Source organism: Vanessa cardui, chromosome 5 (assembly GCF_905220365.1).
Source record: "Vanessa cardui chromosome 5, ilVanCard2.1, whole genome shotgun sequence".
NCBI classification, from domain to species: Eukaryota; Metazoa; Arthropoda; class Insecta; order Lepidoptera; family Nymphalidae; genus Vanessa; species Vanessa cardui.
In genome coordinates, this window is record NC_061127.1 from 12,681,714 (window position 1) to 12,699,762 (window position 18,049).

Here is an 18,049-nt window from a genome sequence, read left to right on the forward strand (position 1 = left end):
CAGCAAAATAGATCTTAAGGTGACGAACCATTTCTTACTCCGCCTGTATTTTACACGTTTTAATGTAGTAAAGTAATTGTATACAAATAGACTTATTTGAGGACTAGTATTGCAGGGCTGTCTATTATTCTAAGCCATGAAGTGGTTATGTTGTACATTTGTTAAATAGTTTTACAAGTGTAGTGGCGCAATATATTGCTTATTCTGTTTATAACTTATCGTAGCGCAGCTTAGATTCAGGCCATTATAAAAAAAATAGGATATAGTATTTTAAAAATAGAATGTTATAGTTATTTATAAGCTGTTGTCTGTACAAATTTTTATTTATTTATTAAAAAATATTAAGGTGCGTTTCCACTGAAAAAGGGTGATTTCTGTGTTAGCATTGTTTGCCAAATCTCAGGCATTTACGAACAGTAGAACAAATTTGATTGAACTTTCTTTAAATGTAATTTTACAAAAATGTAAAATAGATCGATGACACAATAGTTGCCAGTTTTTCATTGGTGGATACAGCTTTATGTGGCAATATTTATTTGTGCTTGTAGTGGCTTGCACTAGAAAACGACCTTTTTATTATTCATTTGAATTTACTAGGTGCAATGATATTAAGCATATTTTTGTATTTAATACTTAATTGTTAATATTAGAAATGAAGTACAAAGTTAAATAGTTCTTTGTTAATGGAAAAAAAACTTACATTGCAACCATTATATGTGTTGTGTTTATGTTTGTATTATTTTTAGTTTAATATCTTTGGCACAATTGATTTTAATAAAATAAAGTGTGTCTATAATAATTTAATACAAGTACGTAATGTGCTTCCACTATTAAAGAAAAAATATTTTATGTCTAATATTATTATTAATATTCTTTAGCAAATTTTTATATTTTGGAATATAGGTGCTTTTTATTATAAATTAATTTAATAGAATGAATAAATAAAAGATTAAAAATCGGTGCAAAATATTTTTTTATTTTGTACTTTATGTTACACATTTGAACTTACAAATAAGATCACAAGATATTTCGTGTAGAGACAAGAGGAACTTCGAAGGTAAAACATACTCAATTTTTGGTACATTGCATGGCACCTCAAATATTTACAAACACAATCGAACTTAACTTATAGTTACGAATATAAAGAAACGGCGCCAAACCTGTTTAACACAACACCTAAGCTAACTCGACACAGCTATGACGGGAGGAGTTGAGATATAGACTGTCAAGTATAAGTTGGCGTTCCTGTGGCAACGCCTTTGTTTTTTCCACTTTTTTGTTTATTTTACAATATCTCTCTAGAAAATAATTCTCTACGTCTCATTTTTAATAGATTTTCGGTAAGTTTTCTTAATAAGGGTAAATAAATCAAATAAGATATAAATGAACAAAAAAAAATTAGTACATGTTTTTGCCACACGCCAACTTACACTTGACGTGCTATACACAAACGACTGGCCTGAACTGACATAACAATATTGGTGAAGGTCTTGATATTCTGTGAAATGGACTGGAAAAGTTTTGTAATATACTTGTAGTGCATTATACAGAGCTATTAGCAAATCTCATTGAATTTATCAAGCTATTGTTTGTCTATGGTCACTCCTGTTACCATTGGATCATAGTATACCTCTTTAGTTAAGTTTAGAGATTGCATATAAGAGAATCGGCACAGGACTTTACATTTATCTATTCAACAGTTATAATATAAATTTAAGTCAATATTTTATTTATTATTGAAATTTAATAACTGACAGCATTAAGCGTCTGCAAATAATTATCGGCTGTTGACGTTTGTTAATCCTAATATTATTTATATTTTCAACGTTTAATTTATAAAAATTGGAGATAATTTATAATTATATCAAAATCTGAAACTTACGAACTACAATAAAATCGTTGACATTACAATATAATATGAATTATCGTGATTATGTTTAAATCTTATATTTGTCGTAGACTATTAAGATATGTACAAATTGCTAATAAACGATATATATATATATATTATAACTAGGAGATCATACATTACGCATTCGTTTTGGACCCAGCAATTTGGAATATGCCTACAGATTGTTGTTACAAATCTTTTGTATAATTAAGCAATTTTTAGTTACAAGTAAGATATCCACTGCTCTTAAAGATATTGAGCTTATATCATCGAGTTTCTTTCCGCCGAATTTGAATAACATACATAAAAAAAACACACGATGCATTCCACGATATTCTACTTTTTTTTGTGGACTGTACTTACTGCTTCTTCTAATTTTTCAAACGTTTGCACAATCGTGGATATTCAAAAAGGTATGCTAATTTATTTTGATCAGAATAATTTACCATTCATGATTTGAATAATACTCACACATAGTATTACAAGATTTGTGTGGTACAAACATATTTACAATTTAATTATCAAAGTGAAATTCATAATTGTCATAAGCGTATCTAACTACTAGTTGCTGGGCAAGTCATTTCACTATGCCTACGAAAAACCCATCAAGGACTTTTTGATATTTTCACCATAAGAGTTATTGGAATTACTGAAAGACCTACACTTCTGTCTAAATTCTTCTATTAATAATAAAAGAAATATATATAAAAAAAATCACATAATTATGCTATATTGTATTAAGATTCGAAGTCTTAATTTAGGCATTACGTATCTCGGTCTGGGTCAAAATGTTCTATGGACGACAAGTGACTACAGAAAGACAGTAATGTCTTTAAGGGCTCGTTCCGATGGTAGTCGGTGGTGGAGTGGTGGCGTAGGGCTGCCGCTAGGCGTCGGCCTGCGGGTCGACGGTGACGGCGCGTCGCTCGCCGTTGTCCAGGGACACCACCATCTGATACGGCACCTTGATCTGCAGCGGCACACGCAGCTTTGTGTTCGACGGAGCCTGGAACAATATATTGATATATAAGTAAAGTTTTGCACATTTATGCCCCACCGATTTCGTTCTGAGCCGAGGTGCGATCTCATAGGAGACACCCTCAGGACGAACTTTAGTTTTAATTTAGAGCCCCGCGCTCAACCTCAGGGCAGGGGACATTAGTTCTCGCCCGAAAGACAGGTGACGCTGTGAAGGCCAGTAGGGCCAACAGCAATACACAACACACACAAAAAAAAAAGCACATTTATTGCTTCATATATTAACGCACGTGTATCACGGTACAGTCAGAAAAACAAGAAAAAGTTTCAGGGTCACTAAGCGGTATAAGTTTTTTGTCTTGAGCTCTTTGGCTGTTGTCTATGTTTTAGATCTGGGTGGCATCTAGTTTATAATAGATAAAAAAATACAAAACGTCTTCCAAATATTGAAATAAAACTAGTTTTAACGGATTTAATCGCGTTTATTAATTAGTTTTATTATCCCGACGTTTCGAGCATTTTACAGTGTTCGTGGTCACGGGTAGACAGACTGTCGGGATGTCTGTAAATCCGTTAAAACTAGTTTTATTTCAACGTGTAATAATCGCGAAAATCTAAGACAACATTACGTCTTACAAATAAATACACACGCACAATCTCATAAAATGTGTACATAAGTATTATTAGAAAAAGAAAGTAACACATTTAATCAATTCGTTTGAGTCAAGCTAGGCCTTAGTCAAGTAAGAAATTTGTAACGAAAGAGTTGTAATCAATGATATTTTTCGTTGAAAGTAAAAAGGATGGCTTGATAAAAACAATAAGTAAAAGGGATAACTAGATGTTTTAATTACGCAAAACGTATTACTACGTAAAGCGACTAAAGGCAAACGTCCCAATTAGGACGTTTTCTAGTCTTCACTTTTTGCGCGTTAATAACACATCTGTTAACTACAACATCATTGGTTGTAACGAAACAATTTGACAGGAAAATTCAAAAAAATGCACAAATATAATTGAAAATGTCTTACGTGTATAGTGATCTCTGGTTTAACGTCCTTCTTGGCTAACATGTCGATCGGGAACAGGTCGGGGATCTCCTTCTTGGGTCGCGCTTTCGTTTTGAACCTGGCGTGAACGATCATGTGTTTCTGTAGGTGATCCTTCCGATAGAAACCTGGAATATATCAGGGTACTTAAAATTGGCTCGTTTATCTGAATAAATACCATGTCGGTAAGATTATAATATAAATAAATATTGGACAACGTCACATACATTACTCTGATCCCAATGTAAGTAGCTAAAGCACTTGTCGTATGGAAAATCCGAAGTAACGACGGTACCACCCGATTAGCCATTGGCCTTCTTGCCCTTGGATTTCTGGCTACGTAATTGTATCTTTGTAAGAAGGTACGTTATTAAAAGAAAGAAAGGAAGTCGAGATAGCCCAGTGGTTAGAAAGCGTGCATCTTAACCGATGATTGCGTGTTCAAACCCAGACAAGCACCGCTGATTCATGTGCTTAATTTGTCTTTATAATTCATCTCGTGCTCAGCGGTGAAGGAAAACATCGCGAGGAAACCTGCATGTGAAAAATTTCATAGAAATTCTGCCACACGTGTATTCCACCAACGCACATTGGAACAGCGTGGTGGAATATGTTCTGTGTCCAAACCTTCTCCTCAAAGGGAGAGGAGGCCTTTAGTCCAGCGGTGGGAATGTACAGGCTGTTGTAAGTAGGTACGTTACCCTTCCCACAGTCGGGGCAGAAGAAGGACTTGATGCCGGTGTGTATGTGCAGGTGTATCTTGTAGTGGTCTTTCCTCTTGAACGGTTTGGAGCAGAACTTGCAGACGAACACGCGTCGAGGCGTCGGTATGTTCGCTTCCTCTTGTAACTCGCTCGTTTCATTCACTACCACCTGCAAACAAGTACAAAATACTGTTAAGTATCTTCACACGTACAAATTATCATATTATATGGCTCTATTCTCACGAAGACGCACCTCTCTACGTTTTTTTTTTTAATGGAGGTTGGCCGACAGTCAAATGGGCAATGCTCATGCAAGGCTCCTGGTAAACGGACGCAAGTCCAGTAAGATTTTTTTAAGCATTCCTTGAGGCATCAACCTTGCGTCTCTTGTGTACATTGTAACTCACCTTTGAAATTTGAGCATTTTGGGTGGTACATACCCAGACGGACTTGCAGATAATAATACGTCCACATTAATATATCACATTTATATTAAATCTTATTTGATTTTTTTTTTGCTAACGCTACTCTTAATCGTCTCAAACAAATAAAGACAATTTAACGCCCGACAAATTACACGCCGATAACATAACGCCCTTCCGGCCCCTCGTGAGAGAATATTACTAAAATACATGATGCAAAAAAGGGATGTAGTTCTACAAAAACGACAGATCACAGTCAACGTGGTCTCGGCTTGTGAATGGTGAAAGTAAATGTCCGAATCCAATCTGAACCAGTTAGAAGCAGTTACCTCAACGAATTCGATCGGGTTGTTCTCTTTCTTGGTGTCGTGTGGCGAGCTGAACTGAGCCTGCTCGTATTCGCCGCTGTCCGCGTAGTCTTGGCCCGCCCACTGGCAACTGTGACTTTCGAACAGCGCGTTATCGGAGAAACCTGTAAAGAAACATGAAAATTACTACTAACACAATGTATGTTGTCAGCAGTGGGAAATTTACAGGCCGTTGTTGTTGTACAACTGGCTTTAGGCCTCCTCTCCCTTTAAGGGAATGAAACGATCGCCTTCTGGCTATTTCATCTCATATTAAATTGTTTATATACCTAATATATGAGACCAACAACAAAAAAAACCCGCAGAGTTTCTTCAGCGGGTTGTTCTCAGTTCAGGGTATTTTCTTTTCCGAACCAGTGGGTAGTATTTCAATTGACTATCAATTAGAAAGTGTAATGCTTCTATATTGAATAAAGTTAGTTGAGTTGAGTTAAGGAGAAGGTTTGGAACCTATTCCAACACGCCGTTCGAACGCGGGTTCCAAACTAACATACATATAACATTCGGAAACCGATTGTGAATATTTCTGTCTTATATCCGGTCAATTCTATTTCAATGTTGTTTAGAGTAATAGCTTGTAAAAGTCCTTAACCTTCTTTAGGTATTCTGAAAAGGTTTGCAACTTATACAAACAAGGAGCTTCAATGCGGATTGGTGGACACATGTAGCCGAAATTCATTAATATTAGACACTTTCCGGAAAAAAAAAAACACACATTTTGTTGCATATTCATTAGTGCTTATTCGTAACACGCAATCATTGGTAAAGATGCTCGCGTTCTAATCACTAGGACATCTCAGCTCTATCAATATTTATCTTGTATTTGAAATCAAAATCAAAATCAAAGTATACTTTATTCAAGTGGGCTTTTACAAGCACTTTTGAATCGTCATTTAACAATTAAGTGAAGCTACCACCGGTTCGGAAAGTAGATTCTACCGAGAAGAACCGGCAAGAAACTCATTAGTTACTCTTTTTCAACATTTAAAAAAATACAGTCATGTTAGTTAATTTTTAAGTTAATACAATTATTAAATTAATATATCCTGCCTGGGAGTCAACAGGTATTAATTCCACGCTTTTTTTTTATCATCTACAAAATCTTGTATCGAATAATACGCCTAAAAAACGACACTCACCTTCATTACAAAGCGAACACCAAACAGTGCTCGCCGCCGTCGTCTGCTTCAGGTGTACGTTGGCGTGTATTTTAAGATGCTGTTTCCTCTTAAACTTGCGGTGACACACGGGACACTCGTGAGGGCGGTTCTCTGGAGACGGTTTCTTCCTCGGCACGAGTAGGGACGGAGCCTCGTTCTGTTAAACAAACAGGAATATATACTTTAATATAGATAATAAATCAAAAGGTGGATAATCGAATGTCATTATAGTGAAGCAATATAGAATTCCATCAAAGTATACACATAATCTGCTTTCTTAACAACTTAGCTTTAACACACAGATAACGTAATAGTATTGGTGATACAGTAGTTTTACCAAAATAAATTATTAAAAAAAAAATAATAGTAATAGATTGTTCAACTAACAGTATCAACTTAAAACATTAAGTAATCAGTTTGGGTATAACTAATATTCATCTCATCAAAGTTTTTTGTATGAAATGTTTTTTATTAATAAATTATTAACATTGTAGTATACTTCTTTAATGAGTACGATTGTATTGTAAAGCACCTATACTATAGGTGTTTGTAGACTTCATTATCATATACCTTTTTATTTTATTATCCGTGTTTGTCAACTACTGACTGAATCAATAGAATTATCTAACTGGTAAATATTGTTTTAAAACTTAACTTCAATTATTAATAAATTATATAATTATTTAATGTCAAACTCGCTTCTTAATGCAAAACACATTTTAGAAAACTGTTCAACCGATCACAACCAACAAGCAATTCGTGTAAACTCAAGAGCAATTCGACTAAGTAACTAAGTTCAGAATTATTTTAATATAAACTGATGTTAAACGCTGTTCGAACTTTCCTAGAAGTGTTCCAAGTTTATGGAGCTGGAATATTTTATAAACACAAACTTCTGATATTGTTGGATAAGTAAATATCCCAAACATCTTGGAAAAATCACTTTGCAACTTTCTTGTCATTAGGCGACCCTCAATAGCGGAGCCGATTTTAGTCCCTGATATTCGGGGCTACAGCCTCGGGGCTATACTTGTTAAAAGGTCTAAGACATAAAATAAATATTTGAAAGTAGTTAAAGGGATTTAATTTATTTTAATTATCCTACTTGAAAAATAATTAAGGGCCGTTATCCAGGTCTTCCAGACATTCAAGTCCGGTCATCTTAAATAGCGTTTACAATAAAGACCTTATATAAAACGGGGAAACTCTATACGATAATGACACATGTCTCTAATTTATACTCGTAAGACTGCTGATTCCGAAGTAAAAACAGGAAGCGATGTTCTGTCAAGCAATTCTCAGTGACATCACGGGGTTATCAACCAATAAAATAAAAATGTAAAAAAAACACAATAGGCTATTTGGCTGGTTTTTAAAATGCATTTTATATTATTTAGTAGAGGTTAAGGAACCCAGCAACAGTGGTTTTTTTATTTCTAGTACATATTTGCCGAAAAATATCATATTAAAAATTCCATATTTAAATAAACGACAATATGGCTCCGCAGAGGGATCGGTGACGTCACTTTGCTGTATTTTAATCTGACACAATAATTCACAATTTATTTTTCGCATTGTCAAATAGCCTATTACTAAAAACTTTTGCGTATTATGAAAGTTATGCACAGTAAAAGTATTAAAATTATAACACAATTGCTTCGTTTGAACGAAGAGATTTTGTTTTCAGGTAAATATAGCATAACACTTACGAGCACTTCGATGTCTATCTGGTCGCCCAGCAGCGCCCGCAGCTGCATCACACCCTCGTTATTCGCTTCATGCGCTCGGAGGTGGACCAAGTTCACGTGAACCAGCATCTGATCAGCCGTGTGAAATGCTGAAAGAAAATTTTAAAATTAGAATGCGTTGATGCATTTGTTTTTATTCTTCGTAATCATAAAATAACTAACGTAAAGTTGTTGTTGGTTCACAAATCTTCTGCTCATGAAATTTCAATTACGATTGCTTCCATAAAGAAAAGGTAACCGTCTCGGACACATATACTGCTACTCTTTGAGGATCAAGATAGTATGCGCAAGCGATGATACGATACAATAACGATATCTGTTGGTTTATTACTGAGCGCTCTCGCACTTGACGCTTGTGATTCCCATATAAACCCAAAATGAAAAATGGAATTCTAGTGGAAAAAGTCTATGTAGTTATAGTGAAAGCTCGCATGCGCAAAGCAGACGCACTCTCTATTCCCATACTCTCGTAACCCGATGGGGCGATGGGGCGGTAATACAACCCGACCGGAGACATATCAGACGTAGAAGAAAAGGCTTAACTTACTTTTCGATTCTTCTTCTCATAAGATAAAACCCAATATTAAGTCTTATCTATGACATTAAATCGGTACCTCGAGATCTGTTGTATAAGCAAGTTACTAAACCGAAAAGGTAAAAAGTGGAAAAGGCTTCACCTTTGTTAAGATCTATTGGAGCTTAGGCTTGATCTAATGATATTTTCATGGTGATCTGTCTTATTATTCATTAAAAGAGTACTTTTCTCAAAAAATCGCCTGGATTGGGTTCCATCACAGGACTCTAATTATTGTAAAGAACAGCGTTGTAAAACTGTTTATTTGAAAAGTGCAAATATGCGAGTTTCTTGCCGTTTCTTCTCGCTAGAGACTGCTTTCCAAAACGGTAGTTTTTAATTGTTCGTATACTTGAATAAAATTGATTTGATTTGAAAAGTGTTAAAGTTTATTAATATCAAAGAGACTTCCCAACGTCCTTCCCAAAATTTATACAACAATTTATTTTCCTTTAATAAAAACCAAATCGACATTTTGCTATCGAATCCAGTATCAGTGTGAGGGACGAGGGGGGGAGAGGTTGAGGACGGTCGGTCGCTCGGGGCGCCAAAAAAAAGGGGGCGGCACACAGAATTTATCCTTATTTCTTTTTGTAAAAAACTTAGCGGGCCAAAAAAGGTCGCCAGATATAACGAATTTACATTTGCATATATTCCGATATACTGGCTTTAGCGATCTCACACTACTTTTCATTTTATCAAGTTTTTTCTATCTTTTCGAGGGGGGTCTTCAAATTCCCTTTGTTAGTAGCAGATTTGCAGTTAAAGCCCCGTCTAATAAATAATTCGAGCATAATCAAAGTCAAAGGCAAAGGCTTCCACTTGGAAATGCTTATCTCATATCTGTCACGCCATACTCCTCATAGGTTTCGGAATGTTTGACATAATATGAGTTTTATACTCTTTCATTTTCAGTATAACATATATTCACAAGATTAAAAAAAATTACGCTTGTAAAAGTTAATTAAAAGCTAAGTTATTTTCAGAATAAGATTTATTGATATTTATTTCAGTAGTGATCATCAGCTTTTAATTATATGTTATAAAGAGGTAAAATTTGTTTGTATATACATTTGTAGGGGGTCAAATCGAAAGTGAAAGATCCAATTAAAGAAAAACATTAGTAGAAAACTACAGTATTTTTCAATACTGCTGTGAATCCGAAGCCGGGATGGATCACTAGCACACAATATGGTCTACAAGCATTTTATATGGCCTCATTTTGTTCGTTTATCAATATAGCAGATATTTTAAATAAATTTTAAATCTATCCATTCAAAAAGAAATTAAATTGGTCATTACTAATTTACTATAAACAAAATCCAAATAATCAAATCGACATTATACAGCTTAACATCAGAGAGTGAAGTTATTGTAAAATTTTGGGACATTTCATATACTAAATTAAATGGAATTTTATTTGAAGTTTACATTGCTGGCTTTATATTTAATTCTATATTATAACATGACGATTCAAAAGTGCTTTTATGAGCCTAATGAATAAACAATATTTTGATTTTAAGAAACTTTAATGAATTATGAAACCTTTTTTGGCTATTGATCGTCGAATTCGCGTTTAGAAAACCATTATAAAAGATTATATTTAATGTGTAACTTATCTTCATTAATTAGTCATCATTTGAATCGTAGCACAACTAATGCTTATCGCAAATAACGCTTATATATAATATTACATAAACGTTTACAAATCATATTGTATTATAAAATTTAACTGTAATATGAGAAGCATTGTTATGTGTTTAAATTACATAGATCGGACAAAATGATAGTTAACCTGTCAGAATAGGGGGTTAGATTAGGGTGAAATGTTTCATAACAACATTTGGTTCAAAGTTATTTATAGGTTACCAATGAAAATACTAGTAGCGTGCAATATTGATTTTTGAGAGGCTGACACGACGTCATCACAGTAAAATACGTCGACAGTTTTATCACATTCGTGTCCTCCCTTGTGCAGAACGTTAATTGTTTAATTTAAAATTTCCGAATTTCTTGCCGATTCTTCTCGGTATAATTTATTTGAGAACCAAATGCTTTACTAATTATAGTTATTAAATGACGATTTAAAAGTGCTAGTAAAAGCTTACTTAAATAAAGTATATTTTGATTTTGAAAATCTGATTCCTGTGGTACTAAACATATATTATTCGATTCAAGATTTTGTAGATGATAAAAAAGCGTGGAATTAATACCTGTTGACTTTCAGGCAGGATATATTAATTTAAAAAATTGTATTAAATATGACTATATTTTTTTAAATGTTGAAAAAGAGTAACTACTGAGTTTCTTGCCGGTTCTTCTCGGTAGAATCTACTTTTCGAACCGGTGACAGCTTCGCTTAATTGTTAAATGACGATTTAAAAGTGCTTGTAAAAGTCCACTTGAATAAAGTTTATTTTGATTTTGATTTGAATTTATTAGTTCTAGCAGATCTTTCATTCATCCATTTATGATCCGCTATAGCATAGCCTTTTGAATCGATGGTTAATAAGCCCCCTGCTTTTACAATAAGTAATAACAATATGCACAGTACTATATTTGAACTTGTTGAATCTAAACAAACAGATAAATTCGTTACTTGAACGGAAACATTACTAGTCCATAGCTAGGTAACAAAACTTGGTAACAAATTATCATTTCTCGTACTTAGAAGAAAATTGATATCGCTATAACTGTTAGCATTAATCAGTTCAATAGTTATTCTGATTCTCGGCGACAAATGTACCAACTTTCTTAGAAATATGTCATTTCAATGTAGATAAATAGTACGCTTGTTTCTATTGCTGGTAAGTTATTTATTGGTTGTTTAACATGACGATTCATACGTGATTTATGAACCCATTTGAATAAAGAATTCTTTGATTTTTAACAGAATTCAAAAAAAGAGGTTATCTATTCGATTGTATTTTTTTTTTTTTTTTTTTTGATTAGAGTACCAGCGATCACAATGGTGCGCCCAAAATTTCGACTTAGACGTTTGGTAGAACTAGTTTTATATTAAGTTGCAACTATTGACCTATCAACAAATAAATACATTATCAGTAAAATGCAGTAACACATTGTTCTAAGTTCCAAGGGCTTAGAGTGTAAACAGTATAATTTAGAATAAGAAGTGGATGAGTACACACAAGTGTGGCGTTGTTAGCTTCAGCGTCTATATTAGAAACGATAGTACCGTGACGTCAGCCGGCAGTCCCCCTTCTAAAAATAAATTCAATACCAGAACCCTACAGACCCAGCCCGAGGCGTGTCCCCTCCATTCCCCCTCGTAACCCATGGGGATCACAAAGTAGGGAAGGGACCAACGAAGGTCGCTAGATATTGAAGCTCAACTAAACACCGACGATAACTTTACCGACTTCGAAGAATGTGTGTTCGTATTCAGATTTCACTATGGCATATTATTACGATTGCATTCGTCAATAATTATATAAAATGCAAGTAAATGAATATTACCATACTTCAAACTATTCAGTGCGTTACAAAGACAAATGGTTTATTTTAAGTGATAGAACAAGGGTAATAAAAAAAGGACGAGGGGTTGAATAGTAAAAAAAATACCCGACCCAAAGTACTAGGAAATATAATAGAATAGCTGTTCAAGGAGAGATTGGAAAAAACTTTTTTTTGTTGTTGTGTTTTTTTTTATAGAATTTCCAAATAAGACCTCACCCCCAGGTAAACGAGTCGAGGTCGGTGGTTTTTGTCTATTTAGAAATACCCCTACTTTATTCATTTCAAGGTAATAGTGATATTTGTAAATGGTGTCCTTTACAATTTATTTTTTAACTTTAAAAGAAACAATACGAGTTGTCGCCTGGGGCTTCGCGCACATTGTAGGGGTTGGTTGTCGGTGTTAGGCATAAATGTCCTTTATTGGACTTTTAAACTTTCTTCAAATACAATTTCATCAAATTTGCTTCATTGGTTTGATCGTAAAAGTGCAAGCGGCAATTAGACAGTTTGGCATTTTATTTGCATTTATTATGTCAGTGTAGATATTTGAAAAAATAAATAAAAAGGTAAAATAGCGAAACATAATCAACATTTGGGTTACATAAATAGTGTAAAAATTTTGCAATTATTTACTAAACTAGATAGCATATATAATTATTTATGTGGTTTAATATTTGGTCCTTTATATCAGTAGTGCCAAGTATTAAACTTATCGTTATTTCAAATGTACAATATTTGTAAATCTAATGTTAGTAAAGTTAATTTTTTATTTAACTTCACCTAGTATGGAGTAAGAGCTTGTAAGTGTGCCGCTGGTCCTTTTTTGAGGACAAGGTTTAGAGACTATTTCACCACGCCACCGCCGCTTGTGTACGACATGTCATGTTCTGCTACATGTCCTTTAAAGTTTGTGAGAATGGATGTATGTATGTTTCTTATTCTTTCACGAAAAAACAACTCAACGAATTTGGATGAAATTTTACCGTAATATAGTTTATCATCATCAGAAAAATAATAGACTACAATTTATAATTATTTTATTTTATTTGGTCATATTATCAAGTTGGAAATAAAACTGCACTCTGAGATCTATCTTGGCGTGCGTTTCGGCCCTTTACAGCATTTAATTTAAATTAATATTTTCAAGATATTAAGGATTTAAAATGCAGGGACATAACGGTTTGTATTATATCATGACAAAAATATGAACTTCGTAAGACATTCTGTAATATATTTAACATCAGCATAGCGACCGTGCGAAGCCGGGGCAGATCGCAAGTAGAATATTACTTTCCAAGCAAATCCATACGACGTTTTCCTACACCGGCCAGCACAAGATTAATTTTAATCGTGATATATTTTCCCACTGGTTAGGGTTACAGAAACCGCAGTCATCGATTATAAACCTTGTGGTCTAGCCACTGAGCCACCTCGGCTCCGGTACCTGCTATTATCAGTAGGTCACAACTGCTGTCTTGCAACTGAGTTTTAAACAAGTTACACCTGAGTGATTGCGCTATAATTTTACGTATACTTTGAGTACTGCTGACAATTCAGCTTATCATATCTAAAATTGTAATTTTATAAAAATGGCTGATAATAAAATCTTTATTAAATGAATATATTATTAAAAATTAAACGGAATATATTATTAAAGTATATCTTAGTATTTTTAGCGCATCATAAAATCATGAGTTTTTCGTGATAATATATAAAGTAAAAAGTAAAGTAACAGCCTGTAAATTTCCCACTGCTGAGATAAGGCCTTCTCTTCGCTACGCTGTTCCAATGCGGGTTGGTGGAAAGATAATATATAGTATAATTAAAAATGTGAAAGCATATCTGTCTGTCTGTCGCTCTTTCACGACTAAACTTTTAAACGAAATTTGATAAAATTTAGTATGGAAAGCCAACTTGAGCTCCAAGAAAGCACATAGGCTACTTTTTTGGTCACGTGACCAACCAAGACCCAAAACGAGAGCGAATCCACGGGCGACTATTAGTATTTATATAATTTTTATACGTTTCGTTGATTACTTTTTGGATACTATCTAATAATTATTATTTAATAATACTAAATATAATAACATTATAACTCCTTCAGAACACAACCCAATTTCTAAGTAAGTTTTTTCACATATGTTATAAATAATTGAACCGTTGAAGCTACAATGGCTTAACGGTAAAAGGGTCGAAGCGGGTTCGAAAGGGTCTTGGGATATCCACCCCCCTTTTGTACGACCCCTTCTTACTACATGAGCTTAGAAGGGTAGCTTTGAACATATATGTTTTATTATAAAAGGGCCTACGAATGAAGGTTAAATTTTTTCTGTCACATTTTTCAAACAAAATTATAGATAAACTCGTTTCATTCATGTTGAATAAAATAAAATGAAATGAACAAATTTAAATTAAGATCTGTTTCCTAAATATAAGATATACCCATTAGGTCGAGAAGATATGTCACAGCAGACATATTTTGACAATTCAGTAGAAGATATATCTAATTACGACGTAGTAAAAATGTGTTACACTATTTTGAACCGAAACATCATACTATGTAGTTTTAATTTTATATGCAGGTGTCAGTTTAGTGCTTTAGTTGCAAAAGGTAATAAGAGTTAACGCCTTGATAAAGGAATGAATTTGAAAACAGACGAAGGTTTTCTTACTTTGACTACAGTCAGAAAGTACAAAGTCCGTAAGTCAGTCCTTTAAAGATCAATGGTATCGCGTCAAATCAATATAAATGTTTATATGTCTTCAAATATCGTGGTTGAAATAAGATATAGGCCAGTAGGCTATTAAATTTTTGCCGCCCCTACTTTTTTTTGCAACATTTATGATTTTTGTTCTATCGTCCTCATTACATCGGTTTTTTCCCCTTTATTAGTATGATTATAAACTAGGTGATATTTCTGTTAGTTACTAGATTATTTGTTTTGTAGTGACGAGTATACGGATTACGGACGTAATGTTTATACATATAATTATAAGTTTTTTTTTTATTTCTGTAAGATAATAACAAATTGTAGTTAAATTCGCCGCCCCTCTAAATTCGCCGCCACTCTAAATCTGCCGCCCTAGGCTCTAGCCTACTTAGCCTATTGGTAAATCCGCTACTGTGTAGAATTCATTGTACTTATAACACTAATCCACTCATCCTAAACTGGAAGACAATAATACAAAGTAATGACCTTCCCTGCCTGAACTTTTTACCACTCCACAAAAAGTCACGTAACCTTCAAAGAAGCCTGAGTAAATTTTCTTCGTTTGTATTGTTTTTGTGGAATGAGTGAACATACCCGAATATGAATAAATGTGATATGTGTCAGCAGTTACTACCAACCTTTGCTTCCAAGATTGAAAATTGGGATAAATTCGTATTTGTATTTCATATATTTTAATAGTCATTAATATTATATTATATTTATAAGGAAAAATACACATTTATAAGGTATCAGTAACGTGTTTGTATACACGCATCCCTATTAAATAAGCGGGAAGTCTGCGCTTGTATAACGACAATGGTTGCGGTTATGACCGAAATGTGACACTAGAAAAAACACACAAGCGTGTTCTGCTAAATTTAATAAATCGTTTTGATACCGTTCGGTTCGAAAACGATTTGATAATTATAGTCCCTGAGACAATAAATGAAATTCGAGCACATTATTCAATTTTATTCCGTAAATTTTCATTCAAATTGAAGGTATTTTTACATGTATTTGGTATAATTTCCGTTTATGATCTCTAACAGATAAGGTCTTTTGGCCAAATCGATTCATAAATTACGGAGCTCTGAAGGAAAAGAAAAAGAAGTAATCAAATTGAGAACCTACTTTTAGTTTTAAACCGATTATAAAATGTTCTTAGCTTTTCAAAATCTATACTAATAAAGACGAAAGTAACTCTATCTATGTATTACGTTTTTATGGTCAAACTACGAAACCAAATTTGATGAAATTTGGCATGAAGTAAGTTTGAAACCCAAGAAAAGACATACTTTATACCTTACTTTTGACGACCCAACACAATCAATCAAACAATCTCAAAAAACGCAAGCAACGCCTATTTTAAAATAATCAAGAGAAATATAAAATAATTGGAATATCATTAGGATATTGGATATGGAAGATAGTTTTTTCACTATTTTTTGTTTACGCCAATATTTTAGGAGATTTTTTTTTCAATGTCATTTTTATGTAATTTAAATTCGAATATGAGTTGTAATATTTAAAAAAAAAATGAAATTAAGAAATAATAATTTACAATCAACGTTAAATAATATCAAACATGAAATTATACCTAGTAGACATACGTGAAAATATGAGGCGTTGGTATTTCTAGAAGGATAGGTCGATATCTAGGCCGTGTAGGGCGGTCAAGGGGACGGGATCAACCTGCCTGCGAGTACGAACCTTATGTTGAATACATGTTACATGACATTCGTGTCTTTAATGTACGTATTTAATATATTGTTTTCGAAGAACCAGCATTTAGTATACATAAATGTGTCGCTGGTGTCTAGTTTAATTATCCATTCAATTTATCAGACTGGCTTTTTTACGAAGCGGCGCCTTTCAATCAGCGGCCAAACAAAAACTCAGTTGATATTCAGTACTTTTTTCAATTTATAAAATATTATCTAATACAAATATTTTTTATGTCTAGGAGAGTCTAAAGTGAATGAACAAAAGAAATTGAAGCTGATTGAACTTAGCCGTTTTAATAAAATAGCTGTTAATCAAAAGGCTAATTAAAGCAATACGCGAATAGCCTGGAGCGTTGCAAATGTAAAAGTCATAGTAAACCAGCTGCTCAAGTGCTGGGTGTGGGTGTAGGAAGCTGCGAAAGAGACGTCATACTGAGCAAAAAAAAAATCGTCAGTTGCATCGTGATCAGCTGGGTGCATGAATTTGTAAAATAACGTTATAATACGCCAAATGAAATTTAACTACATGATTCTTCAAAAATTTAGAGTACGAAAATAACAAACAGCTGATTGTGTAGCGGTGGAAAGACCGTCAGCTGACCCTGTTAAGATTAAAATTTTTGGATTATTGCTGTGAGGCTGTTTGCTTTCAAACACATATTTTGCGATATATTCTGACCTTGCTTGAACTCAACACGAACTTCGGGCTACCTGAGCTGAGGACGCTCAGCGAGAATCAATCGAAAACGTGTGTCTGTTTTGCAAGTCGGAAAAACTGTGTCGATGGGGCGATCTTCCCACTTCATACATAACGTACCTTTGGAGCCATGGTCACCTTCAAGATCCTTCACAATTGACTCCTACGAACTGGGGATGGCAAGAAAACGATGACAAATTTGTCTTCAAATGGTTCGAAGAAGATCAAATACCCCTATCAGTAGTCACCACTCACCAGTATAACGGATAGCACGGAAAATATTGACGGTGACACTTTCTTTCAGCTTTCTAGTAGTCTAATTTTGATCATTCCTGCCCTCATTTACAGATGACGGCGATGAAAATCGAGGTCAAGGACTTGATCAAGACGGAGAAAACGATTTCCTGTAAGACAGTTCAGCCGATGATTCGTCAGAGAACGATGACAATAGTGTTACCATCGACAACGAATAACTTTTGCGATCTTTTTATTTCTGTATTACGATTTGTTTATATTACCTTATATTTTAGATTAATTTTATTTTAC

The 18,049-nt window shown here is 33.8% G+C and overlaps 1 protein-coding gene across 4 annotated transcripts in view; it reads right to left on the reverse strand.

Annotated features, from left to right (window-relative positions):
* Positions 1–2,601: 2,601 nt before the first annotated feature.
* LOC124529657 (gastrula zinc finger protein XlCGF46.1-like) overlaps positions 2,602–18,049 on the reverse strand; it is a 31,281-nt gene continuing 15,833 nt past the window's right edge. For all 4 annotated transcript variants that reach the window (XM_047103492.1, XM_047103493.1, XM_047103491.1 and 1 more), the window contains exons 6-11: positions 8,282–8,409; positions 6,552–6,729; positions 5,374–5,516; positions 4,620–4,791; positions 3,901–4,046; positions 2,602–2,897 (exon numbers count right to left, since the gene is read on the reverse strand). In XM_047103492.1, the coding sequence (XP_046959448.1) occupies positions 2,778–2,897; positions 3,901–4,046; positions 4,620–4,791; positions 5,374–5,516; positions 6,552–6,729; positions 8,282–8,409 (887 nt within the window). In that variant the 3' untranslated portion in view covers positions 2,602–2,777. The remainder of the gene's footprint in view (positions 2,898–3,900; positions 4,047–4,619; positions 4,792–5,373; positions 5,517–6,551; positions 6,730–8,281; positions 8,410–18,049) is intronic.